The sequence below is a fragment of the Melanotaenia boesemani genome, chromosome 20, assembly GCF_017639745.1.
Source record: "Melanotaenia boesemani isolate fMelBoe1 chromosome 20, fMelBoe1.pri, whole genome shotgun sequence".
Taxonomy (NCBI): domain Eukaryota; kingdom Metazoa; phylum Chordata; class Actinopteri; order Atheriniformes; family Melanotaeniidae; genus Melanotaenia; species Melanotaenia boesemani.
In genome coordinates this window covers 9,135,014-9,162,394 of record NC_055701.1, presented here as the reverse complement: position 1 = coordinate 9,162,394, position 27,381 = coordinate 9,135,014, and the positions used below count along the sequence as shown (strand labels likewise).

At 37.5% G+C, this 27,381-nt stretch overlaps 1 protein-coding gene across 3 annotated transcripts in view; it reads left to right on the top strand.

Moving 5' to 3' along the window:
* ralgapa2 (Ral GTPase activating protein catalytic subunit alpha 2) overlaps positions 1-27,381 on the top strand; it is a 95,579-nt gene that overhangs the window by 31,457 nt on the left and 36,741 nt on the right. For 2 of the 3 annotated variants that reach the window (XM_041971483.1, XM_041971484.1), the window contains exons 11-31: positions 224-406; positions 878-1,012; positions 1,151-1,299; positions 1,395-1,506; positions 1,939-2,176; positions 2,751-2,930; positions 5,834-5,956; positions 7,393-7,478; positions 9,270-9,360; positions 9,510-9,683; positions 10,326-10,505; positions 11,191-11,384; positions 11,665-11,763; positions 14,834-14,989; positions 18,355-18,483; positions 20,286-20,414; positions 21,210-21,268; positions 21,494-21,602; positions 24,849-24,959; positions 25,202-25,270; positions 26,695-26,832. In XM_041971483.1, the coding sequence (XP_041827417.1) occupies positions 224-406; positions 878-1,012; positions 1,151-1,299; positions 1,395-1,506; positions 1,939-2,176; positions 2,751-2,930; positions 5,834-5,956; positions 7,393-7,478; positions 9,270-9,360; positions 9,510-9,683; positions 10,326-10,505; positions 11,191-11,384; positions 11,665-11,763; positions 14,834-14,989; positions 18,355-18,483; positions 20,286-20,414; positions 21,210-21,268; positions 21,494-21,602; positions 24,849-24,959; positions 25,202-25,270; positions 26,695-26,832 (2,844 nt within the window). The remainder of the gene's footprint in view (positions 1-223; positions 407-877; positions 1,013-1,150; positions 1,300-1,394; positions 1,507-1,938; positions 2,177-2,750; positions 2,931-5,833; positions 5,957-7,392; positions 7,479-9,269; positions 9,361-9,509; positions 9,684-10,325; positions 10,506-11,190; positions 11,385-11,664; positions 11,764-14,833; positions 14,990-18,354; positions 18,484-20,285; positions 20,415-21,209; positions 21,269-21,493; positions 21,603-24,848; positions 24,960-25,201; positions 25,271-26,694; positions 26,833-27,381) is intronic. The other variant, XM_041971485.1, reaches the window with a different exon arrangement.

Genomic DNA, 27,381 nt, shown 5'->3' with positions numbered 1-27,381 from the left:
AATGATTCTGTGCACAATAACTTCATTACATTAAATTAATTGTATAAATATTTAGTGGTATGACAAATACTTAAATTACTATACTATGAAATTCTGTGTACTGTGTCGCCCTCTAGTGGACATTACTTTAATGCAACTAGATATCTTTCCTCCTAACAGATCTTTCTAACTACACAACGTGCTGAGTAAGTGATCAATAAAAGTCTGCTTTCTCCTTCTAAAGGCTTTTCTGCTACCATCCTGTGAGGCTTCAGCCACCAGGAAGGTGATCAAAGTGTACAGAAAGTGGATCTTGCAGCAGAAGCCCAACTTCATGGCTGAGCCTGACAGAACTACTCAGGAGGATGAAGTGGATGAAGGTGCTGAACAGATACGCAGCGCAGAGACGAACAGCGTGCATGTACAAGTAAGAACCACAGAAAGATACTGTGCAGACAGATAGTGAGTTTACTTTTTTCTGTCATGTCTGTACACATATGACTAGTTTTTGTGTGCATAAAGTGTCTTAAAAGGATTAGTAGTATATTGCAATGTAGTGTAGACAAAGTTTTGCACTCATGTTTTATATTGTAGTTGTACACTTATGGAAAAAAATATTTTTGGTATGTTTCAAAAGAAAATATTTTCTATGCAATAAATAGAAAAACTTCAATAATATACATTATAAGTTGTTATGTAATGGTTTTATAAAAGGAAGTTCTGCATTTCCATACATTAGTTGTTACTATTTGCCATGAACAAAAACATGAACACCACAGTTTTAAAATGAGATAAAGAACTTAAACATAGTTTTTTATTTATCAGTGGTTTAGTATGAGTCATAGTATCTTACAAGGTAATGAGCAGCAGTTGATTGATCTGTCTTGTGCTTTTCTAGATGTTGGAGAGTCACGGTCACAAACGGTCGTCCAGCTGGGGGAGGACATACTCTTTCAGCAGTGCCATCAATCGGGGCTTTCTCTCTGAGGAGCAGAATACGGACATCAAGGCTGGCATCCAGCCCACACTACAGGTCTGTCTCTTAAATAAAGATGCTGGTTTTTAACTGAGGTCAAAACAGATGACGACTGAGCAGTTTTTAAGAGCAAATTATTTCTGTAATGTTTCCATTTTCTTTATTACCCTGGTTTTATTGTGTCCATGTGTGCAGGTGTTTCTGACAAACTCATCTAATGTGTTCCTCTTGGAGCCTTGCCAGGATGTACCTAAACTCTTGGAAAATCAGGTTGAGCTGTGCAAGGGTGTTCTCAGCATCTACCGGCACATGATCATGGAGCATACTATGAGTACACAAACTTGGTCAGTTAGATGTTCAGGTGCACACCAAATATGTTTTGCTTTCAGTAGCTTTGTTGCAACTGACACTGGTCTTTTTGATTGTGTTTGTTGTGCAGGGAGCAGATGCTGCAGGTACTACTGAGGATCACGGAGGCAGTAATGAAGAGGCCACATGAAAACCAAAGAAAAGACAGCTTTGCTGAAAGTTTAGCATCTATCCTTTTTAGGGTACGCTTACATCTCTTTTGTTTTTCATTAAATGATATACAGGCAGAACTGAGTCAGATTACGTTGTAATATCTCTTACTGACGTACAATATACGGTTTGTTCTTTTGTTTGGGACACTGCCTGCCAACTGAAGGACTTGACTCTTGTAACACAAAGAAGCACTTAGAATGTTTACCTTTATTTTTAATGTAAATAAATACTAATAAAACCTTTCACACCACACTTTGACTTTAAAATAATGAATGTATTTAACACCTTATAAGTAAACATCAAAGCTTATTTCTCTTGAACTTACTCAATATTTAGCATTTTTTAGATATATTGAATAATTCAAGATGACATTCATGTTCTCACATATTGTCACAGTCTGTAATTTATTATTGCAACTTTATCTGTCAAAGTTAATTCATCTTTTCTCCTCGTGCCCTCAGACCATCATTGTGGCATGGGTGCGAGCCAACCTCTGCGTGTTTATCTCTCGGGAGCTGTGGGACGAGCTGCTGGCGGTGCTGTCCTCCCTTACTTGCTGGGAGGAGCTGGTGACGGAGTGGGCCAGCATCATGGACTCGCTGACAGCTGTGCTGGCACGCTCTGTTTACGGCCTGGACATGGCCAACTTGCCTTTGGACAAACTCAGCGAACAGAAAGAGAAGAAACAGAGAGGACGTGGTGAGGGGACAGAATGTGGAAAACGTGGATTAAAATGGCTTTCATTTGTATGACTTTGTTGTGTTTACTTGGGTTAGTTTTTTCACTTCGTGACATCAGACATTAATTTCTAGTGATCAGTTTTTTTGGCGTTTTAAACCCATTAAAAAAAGAAGATGTTGGCACTTTGATGATTATATCTCTTGTCAAGTTGCCATAAAATGCACTGAACCTAACATTGATAGATTAGGCTCAAATCTTACAAACATTCATCTGTGATATAAACATTGCCCAACTCCCAAACATCAATGAGTCATTTATCTGCTTTTTTTGAGTACTATTAATTACTGCCAGCAAATGCATTTAAAACCCCTTCTGTAGGAACTCCAGATAACCTCATGCTAAATTATTTAACATTCACACTTGATGTAAGTTCAGTGTTATCAGACTCTTACCTGTAATACATTAGGAGTTTTATTCAGAGTGTGTATTTTTAAGGCAATTATGAATTGTCATGAATGCATTTTAAGAAACTAGCTATCCTTCAAACTACTGTGTGAGACATAAACCAAAGTATGAAATTTTCATATTTCAGGAGTTATCCAGGACTCCCAGAAGGCAGCAGCAGTCGCGCGGTCATTTTCACTGAGTTGGAGGAATCACGGAGAGCAAGTCGGACCAGGAGTCCAGGAACCCATGAGGATTCGCTCAGCCACTACTTCAGGAGCACCTGGTGTGGAGAACGCCCGGAACAATGTCCGACAGAAGGCCTCTGGTTAGTATGACTAAAGCTCTATTTGTTTCACAATCGGACCAGACAAATATTAAAGAAAAAATAGTATCTTTTATAAATCACTTGTAATGTGAGCTGTTCTATATCCATTTTGTATTGTCAGTGGCCTTGTGGTGAGACAGTGATAAGCCTGTGGAGCACAATTTAAGACTATGGCATTTATCCAACATGTTTATTGTGTTTAGAAGTCTTCAGACAGGTCTGTGTGTACATTAATCCATATGCCACTGAAAGGTCTAACACTATAGACAAAGAAGCTGGCAGATGGCCCCCATTGTTCCCCTTTCATTTCAAAAGCCAGTGTCAACATGTTTCCATGTCAACTTGATTGCAAGCATACAGTACAATTCCCTCGATGGCATGTCAAAAGGCCAGCTGCAAACAGCCCTTATCTGATGGGAAATTTACAGGGTAATTACAACCTGACCCAGAAGGCCGTAGCATAGTAAGTTGCTGCAATGCCTGTCTTGGGTGTCCTATTTTCTTATTTTCTAGATAGAATCTTAATGTGGATAAAAGAGGATAAAGATGGTCCTTTTTCATTAGCTGGCCTTCCGCCCACATAATGTATCAACAATGTTCCAAAATAACGAGCCTGTTGAGCAAGGAGCAGATGTGTTTGTGCCTAAAAGATTAAGTCTTAGACTGGGTGTGTGCATGTGTGTTAACACATCTATTATGTGGCTCATGTGCATGTTTATGCATCTGTTTGGTTAGTCTGTTTATTTGTATCTATGCGCAAGCAAAGATGAACATTAAACACAACCGCTTCAGATTCTCTCCCTTTCTTTGACCTAATTGGATTTCTCCCACATTGATCTTCAAAGGACCAACAGCCCTCCTCCCTACTCCTCAAGAGAAAGCCCACACATCAATTGCACGGCAGTTTTTGATAGTTTCATTAAGAGCGTAATTAATGCTCATTAATATGCATAAATGGGAAGCAGCGTCGGGCTGTAGCAGAGACGATGTATCGCTCACACTCAAAGGCATAATTAAAGTGTGCTGAAAGCAAAGAAGAGAAGCATCCTCTTTCAGTGCTCTCTCTCTGAGAGAGAGCCTGAAGTGCTATCCAGATACAATGGCAATGCATCAGCATTGACAACTGTCAAAACTTGGTTGCTCTTACACATGCAAATAAATGGCGTTATTGTTGTGAGATCTTTTCTTGATAATGGAGAAAGAGGCTGAAAATTTCATTATGATACTCATTAGGCTTGTACAAGTACACAGACCCAGGTGAAGAAGCTCTCACTCTGCCTAGATCATTACTGAGTGGTTATAAATGCACTAATTTATTTTATTTTTATTATATAGACAGCAGTATAGAATAAGAAAAATAAGTATAGTTTTGCTTGTAAACGTGTAATTATTTTTACATCTAATTTGCATAGCTATGTACATTATAGCAGTTTTTATTAAATGACATACTGCTTAGTGTTTAGGTTTTTTAATTATTATTTATTTTTTTTCATTCATGTGATCATAGAAGACAGTGTCAGCCTAATCTCAAGCCTGGTCAGAGGATTTCATTGTATTACTTCATTGCAGACCATCTGTTTTGGTGTTTAGGTCAATCGAGATATAGCACAAAGTTGCACGGCAGATCTTCTTATAGATGTATATTCAAGCTTCAGCTATTTGTTCTCCACTCATAAAATATGCTGGTGTATGCTTAAGTGAAACACTTAATGTGGGGGCGAAACAAAGACTCAAGAAATTTCATAATACAAAAATTTGCTGTACTCAGCATTAAATTTCATGCATTCAGTTTATATAATCATGACTTTTCTGCTGTTTACATTCATTTTGCTTTTTATTTTAAAATTTATGTTGGTGTCTTTTCTCGTGCTTAATTATGTGTATGTGCTATATGTGTCATTGTTGTATTCTGAAGTTTAATTTTGTGGAACTCTATAATGCCATTTGTTGGATTTGATTTAATCCAATAATTGATGTTTTCTGATAACAGTAATTTCCTACAACTAAAGATTTGCTATGTTTAATTTTAAGCTCTCTCAAATATCAATATTAGTAACATAGTTTGGTCAAGCTTTGGTCTAAAAACACTGACCTGAGGCTGATGTGTCAGTAAATGCAGCAATGATGTTGTTTTACTGTTGTGAATTTAATCTGAGTTGAGTTTTTATTGTACTTTTCGTCTTCTGTTGTGAATCTTATCAGCAGTTCCTTCACAGAGCAACAGCTATGTTTTACGTGTGTGTGTGTGTGTGTATTAGGTAGACTATTCCAGAAAATGTTGAACTTTGGTTCTGCTTGATTTACCTAACTTCTCTTGTAAAGATTACTGTCTTCTTCCCTTTACTTTTGTTTCCTCTGTCTCTTTCTTTTTTCTCTTCTTTCTCTTTCCCTGATGGAAGCTAAGCGAAGCCAGTCCATCAGCAACTGTGTTCATCTTTACGAGGCTTTGCCCACTACTAAAAGTGTTCCTATGCTGCTCCACACTGTGAGCTCTTTCTTGCCTGGTATCTCTTCTGGTAACTCTGCTTGCTCTCATAGACTCTCAGGTAAATTTTTTTTAACGGCTGCATGTGTTTGCATTTGTAACCTCCACCCTGCGTTCGCATCCATCAATCAGCAGTCATTTTCAGTGTCTGTTCTGTTTGTGTTAGGTTTACAGTAGATTTTGAACTCGTTAGCCTCATATGGGCTAAACACAGGAAAACAAATCTAGACAGACCTTTTGACAAGGTTTGATGAAAAGTATGCATCTCCCTTGCATGCCATCATGTTTTCATTAGTCACTTTCTTCATCTTCACCATTTCTACAAATACTTGAAATTAATACATCATATATCTCATGTATCCAGTTTAAGCCCTTGTTTGCTTCGTAACACAGGCTAATCATGTCTTGATCTTCTCAGATGTGGAGGAGTGTCAGCTGTCAGAATGTGGGGGGGAGGAGGAGCTGGGAGGCAGGGAAAGCCCTTTGCCACGTAGCAGCAGCACCTCGGACATCACCCAGCAGCTGTCCGACACGTTGCCAGGTACACACAAGCACAACATTTAGATCTCATATATATCGTATTGGAATTTCACCACACCTTTAGCTGAATTTCTCTCCTCATACAAAGTCATTTGTCAGTTGATTAATCCATTTACTAATTACACTCTTTAATATTTAATGAAGTCAAATATAGACGCAGGGAATAAATCATTCTTCAAAACTGTTATGTGTATGTATTTTTGTTGACAATGATAAATGTTGTTGATGTTAAGGCTGGTGTTGTGGGGTTGTATAAGAGTCTGTACTCTGACGCTACTTTGTTGGTTTAATAATGTCCTTTTTAAACTAAAATATTTGCACCTTAGAGCCATTTTCTACAAGTGGGTTGATGTGTAATGCACAGATTTATTAACAGCATGATACTGGCCCACATGAATTAAAAGTAAATCCAATTAAAAATGCAAGAATAATGAGTTTTATTTTCTTTTCTGGCTAAATTATTGATTGCATATTTTCTATTAAAGCCAACACATTTACTGATAATGTTAGGTGTTATTTAACCCTATGTTAGGGTTATTTTTACAGAACTATCTGCAAAGCTGTTTAAGGAAAATGCTTGGAAAAAACACAGAAAATGGGACAATTGATTTAATTTACCATAACTCATGTTTACATAAGAAAAACACACTATTGTAATAGTCCCACCAAAACAAGTATGTTTGGCTTGAATCTGAAATCAAAGCTCTCAAAACCAGACTAACAAACCCTGATAATGTAGTTGGAGGTGAAATAACCCTAGGTAACCTGAGTGCTCCTCACATGCTCCAAAACTTTACTCTTTTTAATAAAAAATGCAGCATAAAAGTGTATTAATACAGCCAAATAATAAAAAATACATCTCTCTTTCACATGCTTTTCCTCTCCTTTTGTCAGACATCTAAATGCAATAAAAATTGTGACAGAAAAGTGGTCGATTAAAACTATATGTCTACTCATGGTCATGTAAAGCATTCCCAGACTGTTGCTCTGCCCCATTAAATTCCTGACTTTTATAAGCACAGCATCATCTCACAAAATAACCATTGAAGTATCTCAAAGAATAACATCTGTGCTGTGCAGTCAGCCCTGCTTTAATGTGTGGTGATCTCCCACAGGGAAAGTTAGAAGCAGACGAATGTCTTAGACGCTACTGTACGAAGGCATGAGACAGCCTTCATCATTAACTTTATACCTGTCTCATATATCTGTTCTGTGTACGGGTACAAGATCATTTGTCCACAGATCAGACTAACTGCAGCGTGACTCAGCTGTCCATTTAACATATTGTTAAGACTAGAATAAGTTTGACTAATGAAGCGTCACTCCAAGACACATTCAGAAGTATAATTTTAGAAATATATTGATATTGATTTGAATGTGTTTCAGTAAATCGCATTTAACCCAAAGACTCTTTATAACATCCCATTTGCCTTTCAGCCCAGAAGATAGAGCACTCCCCTACTTCTTGTGGTTCTGACAGCAGGATGTCTGAAGGCAGGACTGAGAGCAATGAGCCACCAGTGGTGAGAAAATTCAACCTGCTCTCAAGTGTTATGTGAAAGTAATTAAATAAAGATTTTTTTTAAAAAAAGGGCACACATCTCAGTATGCAAATGAAGGAGAAGAAAGTACTCGCACTGAGTCATTTATTTGGCTCACATCGCAGATAAAGTTATTTCTTATGCGTTTCGGCACAGCCTTCATCAGAGCGTCTTAAATTCCAGCAAAGTCAGTCACAGAATAAAAACAGCACCTTTACACCTTCTATTGCTGCATTAGTAGTGGGTAAATGGGAATAAGTTGTTACACATAATTGTGAAAACAACCCAAACTACCGAAAGGTGAAACTGTATAAACACTATATTGATGACATCTTGCTGTTTTGGGAGGGCACACAGTATGAACTGAATGAGTGTAGTTTATCTCAACAGGAACTCAAGCTTTTTAAATTCACTTGGGAATCATCAAATAAAGTATCTGGATCTAACCATATACAAAGATTAGGATTTATCCACATTTCTATCCACAGTAAGGAGATGGAGCTTTTGTCCTTTTGCATGCTACAAGTAATCATCCCAAACATCTAAAGGATAATATTCCTGATCACCAGTTTTTGAGACTCAGATGCAATTGCTCAAATTCAGTTTATTTTGATGTTCAAAAGACTATTATGTCCAGTCAGTTTAAAGAAACAGGCTACTCCACCAACACTGTCAAGAGAGCCATACAACATGCAGATACCCGTTTGGAACTTCGTTCATCTGCTCAAGGACGAGGACATCGGACCGTGTCTGTTTTTCTACTAAATACAACCATTCTGCTTCACAAAAAAAAGAAATAATAAGGAAACAATGGCGTGTACTTCAAGCAGAGACCTTCAAATATTGTCCTCCACCAATATTCACTTTCAGAAAAGCCCCTACAACCAAAGAAATGGTCAAAGGAAAACATGGCTAACATGGGACATGTACAGATGTGGAAACTGTCCTTGTTACAGTAACACAACAAACACTAACTCCTTTTCTCACTCACATACTGGGAAGAGAATTCCAATTAAAGAATTTAGCAACTGTCGACTGACCCATGTGATCTTCCTGCTATTGTATCGTTGTGGATTGGCACATGATGGACAAACCAAACGACATCTGGATCAACGGATATCTGATCATAAAACAGCAATCCACACACCTAATATGGATTATGCTATTGCTAAACATCATGCTGAAGCAAACCACAGCTCACCATCTTCACTGAGGTTCAGAGGAATCGAGAGGGTTGAGACATCAACAAGAGGATGTAATTTTTTTGAAGAATCTGGCCAAAAAGGAGATGTACTGCATATTTACACTAAATACTATGACACCAAATAGACTAAGCCTGATGATTTATGTCTTAGATGTTTTCTGGCCTGAGATTGTTCATTTCGGTGTTGCATTTCTAACAAAAGTGATATATAAAGGAGTGGTTTTTGGACAATGATGAACTGGTTGAAGCTGACATCTCTATAGCTTTCATATAGTATTCAATCTGTGACTGACTTTGCAGGAATTGAAGACAGTCTGATGACGTCTCTGTGCCGAAATGTGAAAGCATTCTTTTATCTGTAAACTTAGCCAAATAACTCAATGTGAGTACTTTGTTCTCCTTTATTTGGATACTGAAATGTGCACCCTTTTGTTCGTTTTTGTGATTGTTGGATTTTGGTTTTAGCACTACACAAAGGATTTACAAACTAGAAGCACAACTTCTATTTGTTAATTAAATAAGAACTGTTTATAAAAGTTTCTTCTTTATTTCTGCGTCAACATTACTAGATTCTAATTCGACAGAGCAGCAGTCCAGCTGAGAATGAGTGCAATGCTGATGGACACACAAACTACACCAAGCCTAAGCTCAGAGATAAGAGTAAGAACTTATACAATTGAGTTTTTTTAAAATAATGATTGTTGTAATATGAGTTTGAAAGATACACCCTGAATCTCCCAACACAACAGGCTTGTTTTGATTAATACTTGTGTGTATCCTATAAACCATGTTTTACTTTTCTTACCTAGGTGAAAGTATAAGCAGTGAGACATCAAATGGCTACCTCAATGAAGCTGAAGTTACCTGGCAGACATTTGATGAGGAGGCTGATAATCAGTCCACTCAGTCAGCTCATATGGATGTGACCACTGATCCTCGGAGCCAGGGGAGTCTGCTGCTCAGCCACAATGAGGCTCTGGCAGGTAAAGTAGCTGATGAGAAGTCACTGCGTTTTACCCTGCAAACATTCTTGTTGTTGTTTGTGTATGTTTTGACTCATCTGTTGGCACTAGCAAATATTGCAAACACCTGCCAAGATGGAGGAGTTGAGGCTTTGCTGATTAAGCTGATTTTATATATAGTGTGAATAAATAGATGTAGTAATAAAAGGATTTAAAAGGATATAAAAGGATCTTGGTAACTTCAGCTTATAGATTCAATCATTAGGAAAAGTTTGGTAGCTGTGTAGATCATCTCATCCGGTGAGTTCAGGTTTATATGCTTCCAATACTATAACCTCTGATTTGAATGGATTTTAAATAACCAGGTAAATAGACTCTATCTGTTGCTGTGCTTATCTTGTTAAGCTATTTAGTCTTTTTTTGAGCTTTTGTGAGTTGTCTCTGGACAAATGATTCCAGTCCCCAATCTCTTTACCTGTGAACCATTTGACCTTTACTTTACTCCTCTCATCAGCACTTACGGATAAATAGTTTCTCTCTCTGCCCTCCCCACCCTCGTACGTGAACTTCTGTGTGTGTTTCGTACATTGTGATCATGGTGTATCTGTGCTTCGAATTTCTTCCTCAAATCCAGTTTTATCCCTATTCCCTTGTTGTTTTTAGGTCCTGAGTGTGCTCTCCCTCCCCACTCTGCACCTCCCTACCTCCACCATAATTACCACTACCACTACCCTCAGAACCCCCCCGCTTCACCAGCCCTGCTGGTGCACACAGAGTGCCCGCGGGACTGCCCCCTGGACGACACCATGCATCAGTCTGTCTTAAACATGCCACACCACTTGGGTACCACTGCTTAGCTCATCATTACTCATCATTTAGACCGAAGTCTTCATTTACCTATGACTTTAAAATTCACCCTAACCAAACATTTCTGACATTATACTGTACATTTATTTATTTTTCTGTGTTTGAAATATATTACTATAGCCACTATATCCTGCTTAAGGTTGCTGGATACAAAATATATAAAGTTACATTTAGATTTATCTAGAAACATTTTTCTCTCCAATTGTGTTTGTTTATTTTTTTTAATGTCACCATTTTAATATATTTTAATGACCTCACTCCCTCTTGTTCCCATTACTATTCCACTGCCCACTAGGTGGCACTGTCCTCTCACTGTTCATCTGGATGATGCATGTGTTTTGTGCCTTTTTCCCTAAAGTGATTTGATGCTTTATTTATGTCACAAAGATCTTAATGCTAAAATGCATTTGGGGAAAAAGCTTGATCTTTGGATTTGGTCAACAGCTGCTCAAACAATGACTACATGGCTTTGAGGAATTCTTTAACTAACATATTTCAACTATTTTAAATTTTAAAATGCTTTATAAAAGTTGTTCTGCACATGTTGACTGAATCCTATTTCTGCATTAAAATGAAATGTGCTTCTCATTGTATTCTGTTTTCATTACTAAACATTGTATTCTGTATCTCAAACCAAATTTCTCTCTCTTCAACCATGCAGACAGTAGTGAGTTTCTGGCTGATGATGTTAGCATCATTGCCGGTGGGACCTTGACTGGTTGGCATGCTGATTCCGCCTTTGTCCTGTGGCGGAGAATTTTGGGTATCTTGGGAGATGTCAACAGTATCCGTTGCCCTAAAATCCATGCCAAGGTCTTCTCCTATCTCTATGAGCTCTGGCACAAACTGGCTAAGGTACAGAGAAGAGTAAAACACCCCCTCCTTATATAGCAGAAAAAACATATACCCATAAAGACAAAGTGTCCATGAGACATCAACATTATATTTCTCAACATAATATGGTAGTACATACATGAAAAGCATTTATTTTGAGGATTTAATTCTGTTTACAAAGTCTTTGTAAATCGATATGATGTTTTAGAATGGGAGATTTATTTTTAATCTGTCAGGCAGATACTTACAAAGATTACATGATGGTTATGTTGACTGACCAAAAGAAAATGTGTCCTTACAGATCCGGGACAACCTTGGGATCAGTGTGGATAACCAGTCCTCTCCTCCTCAGCCTGCTTTCATCCCTCCTCTTCGAATGCTTGCATCCTGGCTTTTCAGGGTATGAAAAGCTTGTAGAAACAGCAAGCATCATGCCTAAAACTTGCACTGATTATATTCTTTAGAGCACTACCTGATACATTATACAGTATAAACAAAATGTAGATTATTTATATCAAAATATAAAAGTAACTGTGCTAGTATATATCATATTTTTAGCACGCTGATGCACTGAAGAGGCTAATCAAATTAATCAATGTAATTTAAACAGAACTTTATGTTTTTCAGCCAAGAGATACGATTACTTTTATTGGGGACTGAACTTTTCATGCTTCCAACCAAATTGCAAAGTACAAACACAGTATAAAAATTTAGGGAAAGGATGGATTTAGAATCCATTGATTTCCAAATCTTTTTCTTTTTATATTTTATTTTGATCTATATTTAAGCAGGAGACGTCTCATTGGGATTAAATATCTTTTTTGCAGGAGATTTCTAGCTAATCATGTGATAATATTGTCTTTGAGTATGTGTTGTGTGTCTGTTTCTGCAAAACAGAAACCTGCTGAAAATCAGTTTTTGATGAGTCAAGCCTGATTGCTTTTAATCCTTTTCTGCAAAAAATAAATAGATCAAACAAACAAATAAATAAATATAATAATAATAAAACTTGATCACACAAGCAGTGTTTACTGTGGTTGGGGGCAGAATGTTATGGTTACCATTGACACAGAGTTAACGTGGTCGAAGGCAACAGCAGAGCCGGTTCTGCTGCGCTAAACATACCAGCTGAAAAGCAGCTCTGCCCGAGGTCCTTTTTAACTGTACTAAATCCAGACGTTTGTGTTCAAATTAGTTTAAACTGCAGTAATATCTTTAAATGGCATATCAAGCTTGTGTAAATACTTTTGACCTGCACACTGATGGTTATCAGAGAAGCAGATTATCTTTACTGAATTAGAAAGCCATATTTTATGGCTTTGGTCATCATTATTTCCAAAGTGGCACTAAAGTGAGTAAGGGATGCAAAAATGACGGGGAAAAAAATAAGTAATTTTTCTTTTTTCCAGTGATTTTTTATTATTATAATTAATGGAGACAATAAAGTATATAGTTTATTCAGTATCTGAGGAGAAGTTAAAGGAGATTTAGATATTTTATTTCCTTTTTAGGTGGATTTTTTTCCCCTCTAATGTAATTGCCAACATCAACAGTATCAACAGTATGCAGATATATTCTACAAAGTTGCAGTCTATTTATTTACATAATGAATATTCAGGATTTGCATCAAATGTGATGTAAAAAATGTCAGAGTTATGTAAATTTGAGTCAAACCCTGTCAGTCAATCACTGCCAAATTTTAAAACCCAAGAGCTCAGTTTAAGTAGGGTGTGTATTGGGAAAAGATTATTAAGAAGAGTATTCATCACAGTACAGGTCTGCTTGTCACTCACCGATTTGGAGATATCCAGAATTGTCACTCTCATTCTCCCCAAGAACAACATCGTACAATTCAGGTGCATCTTATAAACTCAATCATTTGTAACCAATTAGTCTTTTTTCCTTCATTGTAATCACATATCTGTCATTTATCATTAAATGATTGTTCTTTAACTTAGTATTGTCACGATTACAGATTTCTTGATACAAATATTGTCAAAGAAATAATCATGATTTTAAGATTATCACGATTATTATGCGTAAATTCATTTCCCAACACTATGTGTAAAATTACCTGAACACTCCTTAAATGTGTATTAGTTATTTTTTTTTCTATCTTTTCATGCCAAAATTACTAACTTATACAACAACAAAGTAAAATAACTAAGGAGTCATATTTAATCTGCCTAATCTCCTTTCCTGTGTGAAAAATAAATAAATCCTACCTATTAACTCTGAATTTTTCTCAGATGGAAAAGGCTACAGGTCCTGTACCTGGAAGTAGGATATGTCTTTTTATAAACCATGTTATAAAAATGATTTTGAACATTTCTTTTCAACCTGAGTCGAAAATTTAGAAACAGAAAAAGCATCCAACTAGCTTTGACTTCCAGCTGTGCTTTAGCAGAATACCTGTCATTTGTTAGGGGTATAAATAATACTACAATAGTGAAAAGAAATAAGACTGTATATCTGGAATTAAATGCTGTTTCTTTTAAAGACTGTGACTATTGTACTGACGACTGAAAGCCATGGACCTCATGCCAGGCCGATTATTTTTTTACAAGTTTCCTTTTCTCATCTGTATAATGTAACGTCTAGTGAACACGTCACGTTACATTACACTGTAATGTTACACTGTTAGACCGACCTGACACTATACCATTTAATTCAGATGTTACGTTAGATAAATATTAACATTATTTATCTAAAGGGTTAGAGTATTTACCTTTACTGTAGCATAAAAAGCTGCTGGTTATCCAGGTGGTGAACATATTGGATGTATTTCCTTCATTATCTGGAACTTTTTATGGCGTGGTTTACAGGGTGGTGAGCCGTCCTTCACAATGACACAGTGAAGCGGTGATCTTTTTCTTTAACACTTAAAACAAATAATAAAAAAGGACTAAATCTGACAAGGATATCTTAATCCATGTTTTTAGAGGGAAAAACTCCGGCAGCGTCTTCTGCGGAAGCGGTGTAACTTTGTGTTTGTTGCACTGATCTGCTGATATAGCTCATACATAATAGTTTATATAAAGTAATGATATTGAGGGATCTTTACTTAATCTTTAATTGACTATAGTGTTTAATACCGCGATTAGTTGTAAAATTAAATAATCATCCCTACTTCCACATCTCAACTTTCACTACAATCCTTTATAAATCATCCCTTCGTCAGACTGTTTGAGAAATAAATATGTTTTATTTTATTCTCACATAATATTAATGTTTGTTATATAGAGGGAGAGTAAAGTTCTAAAACTCCTAGCAACAAATCATTAACAATGTTTTCAGGTACCTAATTAGAGCGAGAGCAGACTGCTCACGTTATGTAGTGTGTGTTCATCTAATAACTGGGTTGAATATGAAGCATTATGATAAACAGGGCGGGCAAAAGTTATCAAGTTATTAATCAAAATAAAAATCCTCTGATGGTAATACTGGCCTCTGTGTTCTCTCCTCCACAGGCCACCATGCTTCCAGCAGAGTACAAAGCTGGCAAGCTGCAGGCCTACAAGCTCATCTGTGAGATGATGACCAGACACCAGGATGTGCTTCCCAACAGTGATTTCTTAGTGCACCTTTACCACATCATGCACAAGGGCTTCACCAGTGATGACCAGGTACAGAAATCAGGTGGCTCTTATAGTGAGGTTGTCAGTTGTTCTCACACTCTTTTTTTTTTCTTTATCTTGCCTGTAGATGGCGCATCGGTCAAATCCATGTCCATTGGTTTTCATTAAAAGTGGAAAACAATATTTTTCAGTTACACATTTGCCTTTTACTTTTTACTGAGTGATGTGTACATTTGGTTTTTATTTGACTAGTGGTTTCTGCCATAAATCAAGTTAAAACTTGGCCTTGTATTTATGAACTTTTAATGGCAATTAAGAGTCTGGGATCAACTTCTGGACAGTTAGTTGGAGGAGTTAAAATAGATGGCATAAAAAGGTTAATGCAATTTAAAAATTGTGGTTCAGTTTTTTTTGTTTTTTTTTGTAAAAGAGGCATACCAACTGGTGGTGATGAGAACTGTTGTGTTTTGGCATCTTCTACCTCTTTTCGCCACACCCTTCCTCGTTTTCAAATTTGGCATAGCTCCATTTGTGCTAGACAAAGCTGAGTGGAGATGAGTGGAGATGAATAGAGCTCCCCAAAACAAAGGACAGGGATAAAAAGTCTGTGTGTAGGAGGTGTTTGGGATGCAAATCTGCATGTGAATATAATATATATATATGTATATGTATAAATGCCCTTTTGGCTGGGTTTCTGTTGCACCTTGGCAATGCGACAAGCTTATTAGAATGTTTTCCATGTCGTTAAATAATGTTTTGAGCCCCTGCCGCGTATACGTGATTAATTAAGGATTGACGTCTGTCGCGCTCCGTTAGACTGACACATCGGCCAGGGGCCCAGAGTAGAGCAGCCTGGCTGTGTGTGAAGGAGCGGGAGGGGAGCCTGGGGAACGTAGTGTAGAGTAGAGCAATGAGGGGGGCACGCTGAGAGACCAGGCAGCATTCTCAAGCTTTTGTTGTGGCTCTGTATAATGCGTTGGGGGGCCAGAGCCTGGCTGGCCACTGAAGCATGCTCAAATTGGCCGGAGAAAAGAGTCCTCACGCCACACAATAGAGGACAGCCGCACGCCTGCTTAACATAAGAAAGTGGCTCTTACTCTCCCTCCTCCTCCTTCCTTTCTGCCTCTACCCCCACCCTCTTGGCATTTTTCTTTTTTAAAAAAAAAAAAAAAAGTAAAAAAAAAAATGTTTTAATCTTTGCAAATCATATTTAAATATGTTTTTCACACACAGTTTATCCACTTAATTATCCTCTTTAGTTTTTATCTGTTCAGACTTGTGGGCTATTAGTTAAACATACAGAAAATACTTTATTTGAATAGACCTGATTATATGTTGAGTGTTTTCTTTAGTTTTATTACTTAATCAAGCAATAAAGTTAGCCTTTAACAGCCATGTTTTAAAGGCAAGCCCAGTGTTCCTTCTCACCATGAAAATCAGCTAACCTTAATGAAAACAACTCTGCAGTGATTCCTCTGTCCAGCTAGCAGAGTGCCAAGGTCAGGGCTATTGTCCTGTGGCCCGTCACTTGCTGGTCATTGGTCTCACAAAGGGCATGACTGCACCATAATAGCAGTAATCTATCTAAAAGGTCTACAGTTGAGACTGAAAAAGTTAACAGCACATTTAGCAAAATACAGTAACATACTCACAAATCTTTTATGCAAATATTCACTGCATTATTATCCCTTGACCACTTAATAGATTCTGCTGTTGACTAAACCACATCAGTCACTCGTGTGCATGTGGATTTCATTCTTTTGTTAAAACTGTTCAAGTGAAACAGCTTGTGATTTTCAACAGGAAATTCATTCCATACTAAACTGAAAATGTCCAAGCTTCATAATTCAGAGAAAAAAATTTAGAAACTCTGAGGAGTGATGAAATGCAACGGTGAACCCTGTCACCCCCCCGGGGCCGGCAGGTGGAAAGCGCGTTCTTTCCTGGGGATGAGGCCACATTAAACGGCCTGATGTAGCTCTATTCAGAGTTACGTTAATGCACCTTTTGTTGATGCAGGGGCCATTCCTACTGCCAACACAGCAGTGCATGCGGTTATTCCACATTTCTCAATTCTTTACACACACCTCAAATCAGGTCCCTTCTACTTGCACATACAATTGAAAGCACTTTGCAGTCTACATTCGTGGCTTCCTCTAAAATGCTTATTTGAGGCAATCAAGAAAGTGTTTGTTGTCTGCTAATTACCTCTGACTGCACTGCACATTATGCCTCAGAGGTCAATTACCCACAAAATGAGGGTAAAATTGGCCTTCAATCCTAAAGCTCTTCCCACCAATTTTCCACATCCAGTGCTGGTGTTGGGTTGACTTCCTACTTACTACTGTTACTTCTTTACCATTTTTTTCTTCTTTTCTCAACCTAGGTCCCTTTGCTTTGGGTGGTTATGTCACAGATACATCAGTAGTACAGTGTGTGTATATGTCTTTGGAAGTTTCATTGTAAAACAGAAATTATATGCATGTGTTTGTTAAGGGGCGCTTCAGTTCAGGTAGAAGCAGACTAATGTTTGAACTGTCCAATTTACACAAGTTTATGGCCAAGAAGGCAGGTGTTTTTTGCCTGGACCTTGGCTTTGTACACAGATATACACATGAATGTCTCAGATAAGAGAGCAATCTCTCTGCCCTACTAAGACGCTGCACTGTAGAGCCATCACATTTTTTTTCTTTCTCTAAAGAAGAATATATTTTCTCTTATCGTAAATAAATCATCCTCTTTGCTACTGCTAAATATAGCTTGGAAAACCTGTTAAGATCTTTTAATGCTCTAACCTATTGTGGTCTTACACTGTAAATACTTAAGCAGTTTGTGCAGAACTCTCAGCTGTACAGCATATGTCGGTGCTGAAAGAGTACCCATCTGCCACTAAGCGGCCTGCACCTCCACAAAACAATACCTTGTCTCTGGCTTTAATTACAGGTTTGCTTTTGTGTATGTACACATGACTCATGGAAGTTGAGGTCTATTGTCCTCCCTAATATCCACTGTGAGCAATCCATCTGCTGTATCTGTTCCATCTTTCTTTCCCTCTCTATGTGTTTTTTTTTTTCATGCTTTCATGGCATGAACCATTGAGTGCTTTACTTTCCTCAAAATGTTTTAAATTTGAAACCTACCTGCTGAAGCGAAAAACTCTCTCCCTGCTATGTCTCTCACAAGGTAGCCTATTTACAAAATATTTCTGTTACTGTTTCACTCCACCCACACTAAGACTCTAGGCTCATAAAACCACAAAAGGCTTAGCTCTGACTTTAATATTGCTTTTGGTTTTGTTAGAATTGAGTTTGCTCCTCCATTAACTGCATAGTTCATGTCAGTTAACAGGAAATAGTAATGAAATGATCATTTGTCTTCTGGTATCGTTTATGTTTGTCTTTGCTTGTCATTAGGATGTTGTGAATACCATCATTCGCTCCTGCTCACCTCGGTTCTTCTTCCTTGGCCTACCGGGCTTCACTTTGCTGCTAAGAGACTTCATCACTGCTTCAGCCTGTGTCCTTACTTCTGACTCCCCAGAGGTAAAAGCTTAAACATCTTAAAGCTGGCTTTTTCTCTTGCCAGTGTGTCATTTTACAACTAAAAAAAATGTATGAAAATTGGAAAAATACTTTATTAATCCCAGAGGGATATTGCAAAAATGATAGTATGGCATATATAACATGCTTTTAAAATACCCCTTGTACCAGTTAGCTATATGTCGTACACAGTGTTGTGCACACTTGTCCGACTTGTCTATCGTAGTACGTATGATTCAAAACTGATTGTTTACACTTTTAAATGTTGTGCTGTGCTAGTTGCATACATCATGCATCATCACTACAACACTTCAATGCCGCGATGCCGGTTTGATGCTTGAAAACTCACACAAGGTGGGCTTGTTGTTACTGCCAACAAAACTATGCTAGTCACATAACCTTCTTGGTGAGGAATGCAACATGTGCATATGTCTTGAACCCTTTGGTACAAAAGAAACGGTTGCACTACTGCACCATTTCCTAGGCTGTTTTCAAGCAAAAATTAAAGGACAAAAGTTCCAGCCATGCTGGTCTGATTGTTGTCCCTGAGCTATTGCAAATTAGTAGGGTTAATTTGTAAAGCTGTGCGGACAATACAGTTAACTGACTCTGCATTTTAAATTTGACTTCAAATGGGCCTTCGTGCTTGGTCAGACTCCGCTACCTCTCTGCTCACACTGTGTGGGTTAATCGGCAGCTCACCACAAAGAGAAAAGGGCAGCATTGCTTTGTTCAGTCTTTAAGATGTGAAACAGCACTGCTGGCTTTAATAGGTCATTTAATTAAATTATGAATGTGTTGCATTCTTTCAGAGTGGACCCTTTTTATGTTAAACTAAAGAAAACGAGTTAAGTCTTTTTTCCTTTGGGAATATACCACATTTGAGTGCCTTTACTGTTAACCGTTATGTAGCAGTTACACCACAAACTGCCACAGCTTTATGAGGTGCTTTTTCATTTTTATTCTAATTTTCCTATTCATTGAGCTTTTATTTAAATAAAGGTTTATGAAAGTTATAACAACAGCTTGTTTCCTTATGACTGTTATGTATTAATTCCTCCATTTTTAAGAAATTTACTAAAACTTTAATCTACAAATCGCAGCTGTATTGTAGAAGAACAAAGCACTTGATTTTATATTAATAGATGTAATTCTAAATTCTAAACAATGTTAAACTGTGTACTCTTTGAGCATTAAATTCAAGATGTTAATATGACTCTCAGTCATGTTTAATTACTTATGGAAACTACCATGTTCACCATTATTATGGTCTCTAAGTAGACACTGGTGCCTTTGCATTAGAATGAATACAAACTGATTAAAGTTGCCTGTCCTATTTGCCGTTTTTGCCTTTGTGTGCTAATTTTTATTTATATGAGCACACAGATTTGACTTTGACCTAATTAAGAGATTATGTTGGCACAGCAACACAGTATGTGTGCACAGATTTAATCATAAACATGGTGAAATTGATGTTAACCATGTCAACTCGTCAGTGAGTCCTCTCAGCCTACACAGATTTATTATCTCTTCTTAGTTTCACTTATCAGGCGCACCAGCATCTTCTGTTTGCTTTACAGCTGCATCTGTTACACATTTAACCATTCGTTTTCCAACATTTACCATAGTTTTTCTGTCACATATCAGCACAATCATGACGAAAGATCAGCTTAATTCTGCTCAATCCCTCTACCACTTTCCCCTGGGTGGTGACCTTTCAGTTTCCCGGAAGCATGTTGTTTTGTATAGGGAATATGTCTAAATATGTTTTTTTTTCTTTTTTGTTTTTTTGTTCTATCTACCAGGCACCAAGAATTGAAGCTCAGACGATCTTGGGTTCGCTCATGGGCTTCCCCAATCTTTACCTTCAAATTCCCGTACTGCAGCATGTGCCTGGCTCTAATGACATAAGTATAGGCAATGAAGATATCAAGGTAAATAATCAAGATGTGCTGTACTAGGAATACTGCAGTGACATTTAACAACTAAAACTACTCAGTGCATCATTGTGTCGTCTGCTTTTTTTTAATAAAGCCAGTCATATGTGATGTATTATATATAGAGAGGGAATTTTAGTTGGGGTGCATTCACACCAGGATAGTCAGCTAGACTCGGTATGATTGGTGACTCGGTTCAGTTGGGGGTTGCAACATTCTTCTGGGTTGAGTTTATGTTCACACTGTACTACTTAAATCAAGGGTGCCCGAGACCGGTCTTCCAGATCTACTGTCCTGCAACTTTTAGATGCATCTCTTCTCCAAACCACCTGAATCAAATGAATGGCTTGTTACAAAGCCTCTGCAGAGCTGAATGGCATGTGGATGAGGGAATTCAGCCGTTTGGTTCAGGTGTGTTGGAGAAAGGAAACATCTAAAAGTTGCAGGATAGTTTATCTGGAGGACCGGACTTGGGCACTCCTGACTTAAAAGAATCAGATCTTTTAAATAGCATTACATTATCCGTCAGAGGCAGCGCCATATCAAACATCCCTGAAGGAGAATATGTGAGAAGCAAACAAAAAAAAAAAAAATACTGTCTCATCTCTTGGTTCATGTAGGACAACTTCTCTTTCAACATGGAGCTGCTTCAGATCCTACCAGTTTTCCATGTTTGACCATTGAACAACTATGATGTTAAATCTTACTTTAATTATGTCACATTTTTACTCTCGATAGAAGAATAGACTTAACAGTTATTTGAGTAACAAATCTGTTGTGGTTTCTGTTCAGAATTATCTAGTCAACATCCTGTTGGAGGCAGCCACAAAGGAACACTGCGAAGGGGCGAGGTAAGACCACCAATGATACCCACACTTTGCCTCCATTGTCCTTGTTTATTCCTTCATGTATGATGCAGCCTTTTTTTATATCAGTTACAACCGTAGAATGCATACAAACTACTTTCTTTCTATTATAGATATTCTGGTCAATTCACTAAATCCACAATTACCAACATTACTTTGACTTTTTTATTCTTTTTTCTTTAAATTTGATTTCTGTATTTTGTCATCCAGGTGCATTGCTGTGTGCAGCCTGGGCCTGTGGGTGTGTGAGGAACTAATGCAGAAGAACATTCACCACCAGGTTAAGGATGCCATCAATGTTCTGGGAGTAACACTAAAGGTTTGGGACCCTCTGCTTCATTGTTGTTTTCTATATTTTTGCAGTTTAAAATCAGACAACTTCAGTTTGCAGTTTAGAAGATGAAGTACAAAATACAGCTGTGTTTTTTTCTTTCTTTTTCTAATTCACTTGCATCATGAGGTGTGTTCTACCTTATAATTGGAGTGGATTAGTTGCCACTGTGTCTTTTTAAAATTAATAGTTTCATAATAGCTGTTTTTAGCCTTGTGGCATAGAGCTCTAACAAAAATGATAGTTGATTACATAAAAGGACTGCAGAACAATTTCAACATAGCGAGGGGAGAAAAAGCGTGAGAATAAAACATGTCCAGTGATGTGAGTCATGGGTATATTTTGGAAGAGACCTCTTTTCTCCCTGAGTGAAGAGATGCAGAGAACCAGCGGAGGCTGTCTTTTTTTTTTTATGGAAAAGGATCTGGGACGGTAGCGTAATTTCCAGGCTGCTCGCTCTCAGTAGATGTGGGCCAATTTAAGCAGCTACATCTCCCAGCTTCCTGCTCAAGCACCCCCACATCCCCCACCCCCCTTCTCTAATGGAGCAGTAATCACTCCCCTGTACAACTTGACACACAGACTCAGCCAGCCCCAAAATAGAGGGTATAGGCTGGGTGGGGGATCTAGGGGGGGAAGAGTGGCATGGAGAGTCTCTTTTCTAAAAGCAGGTGCTGAACTCTCAGGGCCCCTTTTTGTGTTTGGCCATTTCTGTACTCCCCACATTGTCTGCCCTTGTTACATGTTGAGAGGCATTCAGCTGGAAGAAATGGGAAATTCTATTTCTCCACAAAGAATTTCAAATCACTGAAGAAATCCACATTTGAAAGAAAATTGTCAACAGCCCAGTTCTTTCCTGCAATGAGTCTGAAGAAAATGAGCCATGGTTTTGAAGTGAAATGAAATTATGCTGATTATCTGCACTGTAAGTGAAAAACTGAATTTAAGAAAATTACTCAAAATGCTGCAACAAAAAATTTGTTCCTGCCCAAACTTTTATCACCATCTTTAACCAGCAGTTCCCCTCTGCTGCTTTACAATTTAGCTGTCAATGTGAAACAAATTCAGCAACGTGTAGTATAAAGTGATTCTCCAAAATAGCCACTGTCTAGCAATCCTGAAAGACAGATTTGAGAACTCTTCAGTTCTTTGAATCTGACAAAAAATTACTGTATCGTCCAACTAAAACCGTTACATGTAAGTATATTAATCTGGCTGAAATCATGTCAAATCAAAATTTTCAATGTTGGATACACACCAAGATAAGGTTGTTCCCTAAGGACAAAGATGAAAAATGCTCATAACATCAAAACTGTATGTAGCTAATTTCTTTGTAATTAATGAAAACTCAAGCATACACTTGAAAAAATGCAAGACAATCCCCTCCTATGTTTTTATACCAGGACTCAGTTGTTCAATTACATGTCCTGGTCAGACTATGACCGTAGCTCAACTAAATGGTGCACATACACTTACTGTGTTTTGAATTAGGAACAAACACTACAATTAAAGAAATGTTTGACATGTGTTGGATTATTGTTTGCTTGTGATGAAGGTATAATAAAGGGAATATTTCAGCATTATTAAAACAAGCATTAATGCAAGGCTGCTGTAAGCTTATAAAGACAGATTTAAAAGTCAAGTTCAATAATAAAGATACTTTCTGTACTGGGTTTCTGAGTAATCCACAAGTTAGTTCAATGCCTAATAATAAACACATAAAGTATTTGTCTCCCAGAACTACAGATCTGGTATGAAAAGGGGAAAATAATACATCATTTAATAGAAAAAACTCTGTAGATGTTTACTTGAAGTCAACCAAGAATGCATTGAAATAAACAAATGATAAATAAATGAGCATTTATAATCGTAATATCTGGCTTCTGAATGCTTCTCATAAGAGTGTTTCACCTACAGTTATATTAGGACAGCAGCCCGCCTGCCTTTAGACTTTTCCTTTAGCACAGGTTTATACTTTATCCTTTTATTAAACAACTAAACAGTATGATGTTATTTGTCTTATTTACGCGACTGCACGTCATTTCAACACTTCATTCTCAGAGTGGATTTTGTTAACATTGTGCCTGTCCGACTATAGCTTACTAAAGTCTCCATGAAGCACATATACACCTGTGGCTACAAGTGAGGTAATTGCTAAATCAACAAGCTGCTAATAGCTTCCAGACAGATACAGCAGAAATATTATCACCAAAAGGAGGAAAACTCACATCTGATCCATCATGAAGTCTCCAGCATCCACAGAAAGTAGGAATGTATTCCATTAATTTGACAACTGGATTGAATTAAAAGAAACTGCACTTCAGGCAGAGCTCCAGCAAGCACTCAAATTACGTAAGAAGAAGCATGGAGCAGTAATTAGGCTGTTTACTCCTTTGCGCAAGGATATAGGTTGTCCTTTGATCTGTTAAGATTATTGGTCCTTCCAATACAGACATTACAGTTTTTGCCATTGTCATATTTCTCAGTGAAATGTAGATTGCAGATGTTCTCTTGTTCTGGATCGCCTCCTCCAGCAACAAACAGACATGCATGTCTGACTTTGTTTGTAGTCAGCAAGCTGGCCAGCACCTGTTAGCACCGATAGAAACATTGATAAGCCCAGTGGCGCACGATTCCAGTGCTTCGGAAAATTTGCAACCAGTTCCCATCTCTAGTCTTATGGTGTTTCAATGTAACTGGTTCTGTATTAATAATAATGTGAATAGCTCTGCTTTTGCAAGTCTTCCTAGCTATGATTTGACACAGAAAAAGCCTTTCCTTAAAATAATCAGTTGACTTGTGAGACCCTTATGAACTAAAGTTCAGGTACCATGTTTCCTACCAGCAGGAATAACAGTAACTTTATAATAACTAAATAATAACTAAATTCTGCTGGAACAGCAATATTTTAACAGGTTGCAGAGGATTTTCTTCTAGAAATCATTGGAACACTTCCTTGGTTTGATGCAGTATGTTAATATGGTTACATTAAACCATGTTATAAATTAAAATATATTTTAAAGTGTTTTTATTATTATTTATTTATTTTGCATGTCATATATTCTTATATGTAAATCTGTTTGTACAGCCTTTTGTTATTTCCAGTTTTATGTGACAGATTTTAAATGTATACAGTAAAATGACTATATCCCCATTGCACAGTAATATTGGAAATAATGTATTCATTCATTTATTTATTTACATGTTTCTTTACATTTTCCTTCTTCTTTCTAGTTTGGAAACAAAGCAGTGGCTCAAATAGCCTGTGACATGTTTCAGCTGCTGATCTCTCACTGGGAACATCTCCAGAGGTTGGAATCTACCCTCCCCAAGAAAATTATTGAGGTAACATACATAAATATGCACGTGCTCAGCTAAATTGCCAACAGCTGATATGGACATATTATGATTAAGATGAGAAGTTTCTGTATGTAATTATTTATTTAAATTTAAATCTCTCATGAGTCATGAGCCTGAATGCTCCATATTCTGTGGTTTCATATCCATTTTAGCACCCGGCCCTGACTCAGCTGATGAATAGAACTGTGTCATCCAATTATCTTTCTCCTTGTTTTGTCCCCATGCAGATCTTTGTGGCCACAATAGCCTTTTTGTTGCCGAGCGCAGAGCACTCAATAGTGGAAGCAGACAAAAAGGTACATGTTGGAAAGTGAGGGGGCATGAAATGGTTGAGATCTAAAGGCCCTTGATCTATCATGTTGGAATGGTGCATTTTGCAGAGGAATGTTTTTACCAGAGTAATTTGTTGTCATCTTCTTTCCTCAATTCATTCTTCTCTCTGGATGCTTCATCTTCGCAAATACTTTTTTTTTCCTTGCGGTCCCAGAACAGAAAAAGTTGCTTTTCTTCTTTTATTTTTATTTATTTCATTCCATACAGCATGAACCCAAAATAGTTTTTCATTCAATTTGTAAAGATGCATCAATTTTTGCATTTCAGACCCACAAAGCACAGATGAATGTTGATATTGTATTCAGAATACCAAGCAATGAAGTGTTTCAGGGGTTTTGTCCCATTCTTTAACTGCAAACACGTATTAAGGTGTACAGTTACACTACCGTTCAAAAGTTTGGGGTCACTTCCATATTGAATCCCATGGCAAAGTGACCCCAAACCTTTGAACGGTAGTGTATATAGGACTTTAGTTGCACTTCTAGTTACCAAATTCTGCATACACTCTCTATTATGTGCAGGTTGCAACTGCAAGCATGTCAGTCCAGTACCCCTGCCTTCTTCTTCCATGCCTTTGTACTGTTTGCATAATGTGGTTTTGCATTGTCTGGTTAAAAATTTCCTGGAAAAGTTAATCATCTTAAAGGCAGCAAATGTAATTGTAGAATCTCAGCATTCTTTGCTGCATTAGTACTGCCATTACACAAGTGTGCATGAGCTTGACCCAAGGTACTGAGAGAGCATCATACTGTTGCAGAGTCTGGCTTTTATACTTGTTGATAACAGTCCGGATGCTCCTTTCTGACTGTATTCCAGAGCACATAGTGTTTTCTTCCTAAAAGGGATACTAATTGGTTTTACCACAGTGCACATTTCCACTGTGTGAATGTCTATGCCAGGTGCCCCAGAGCCCCGAGAAATCAATGCCACCCCTAGAGAAGATATTTGTAATGTTCTAAGTGAATTGCGAATGCAACTCCACAATGACAAAGGTTTCCCACAGTAATCTTTTGACCATGTGGTTACATCACTCAAGTTTATGTCTTTGTCTTTGCATGTTAAAAATGTCCAGATTCTTCGAATTGTTTACCATTTACTATACTACACTTTTATACCATTTACTATAATGTATCATAATACATTGATGTATACCTTTTGAATTGGATATATGGATTGAATTGATGTATTAACTGCTGAAATTAAGTTGGGGAGAAGAGCAATAAATATCTTAGGTTTTTTATTAACTGTAATAAAAAGTGAATATCACTGTAGGGTATTTTAAAATGATTTTTATGTATCTTACAGCTTTTTCTAGATAATATGTTTGTTTTGATTTTGGTTGAGTGAACTGAAAGAGGAACTTCTACCATCTGTCTCACACTCTCAGTTGATGGTGTCGCTGTTACTCTGCCTGTTGGACTGGTGTATGGCTGTTCCCCTGAGTCTGCTGCTAGAACCCGTCACTATGGAATTGCTGGAGGACCACACATCCAACAAGGCCCCACTCTTGGACTACATATACAGAGTAGGTATTTGTACCTGGGAAAATCTGAAGGCTTCAATTACAACATTTTTGCAAACATGAGTATGGCTCCTTTTCATTGATATGGTTTTATTGTTTCCTGAAAAAATAATATCATTTCCCCACAGACACAACAACTTTAGCTTTGACACCTCCACCCCCATCCTGCCTCATGGGCTTGCCGATTTAATTAGACTCACCTCCACCATGACCTTATGACTATGCCTCATTTAACATTATAGTGGGATAACAGTATAGAGGCACCCATGTAGTTGACACATGTGATTTGCATTAATCAAACGTAGAAAACCTTTACAACCAAACTCTGGTGTTTTGTTGCATTTCTTTAAAACTTTGAAAATATTCAATATTGAATCTACATCTCTACCGTTGTCCTTCTAACACTTTAATTTACGGTCTGACCCTGAGGATGAGGGCCAAGCTTCAGGCATAAATGAATGAGGTATTATTCATTCCCTCCTGTCTGGGCAGATGCGGTCAACGGCAGATCTTTGTAAGGATGTCACCCCTGATAAGAAATGGTCCAATTAT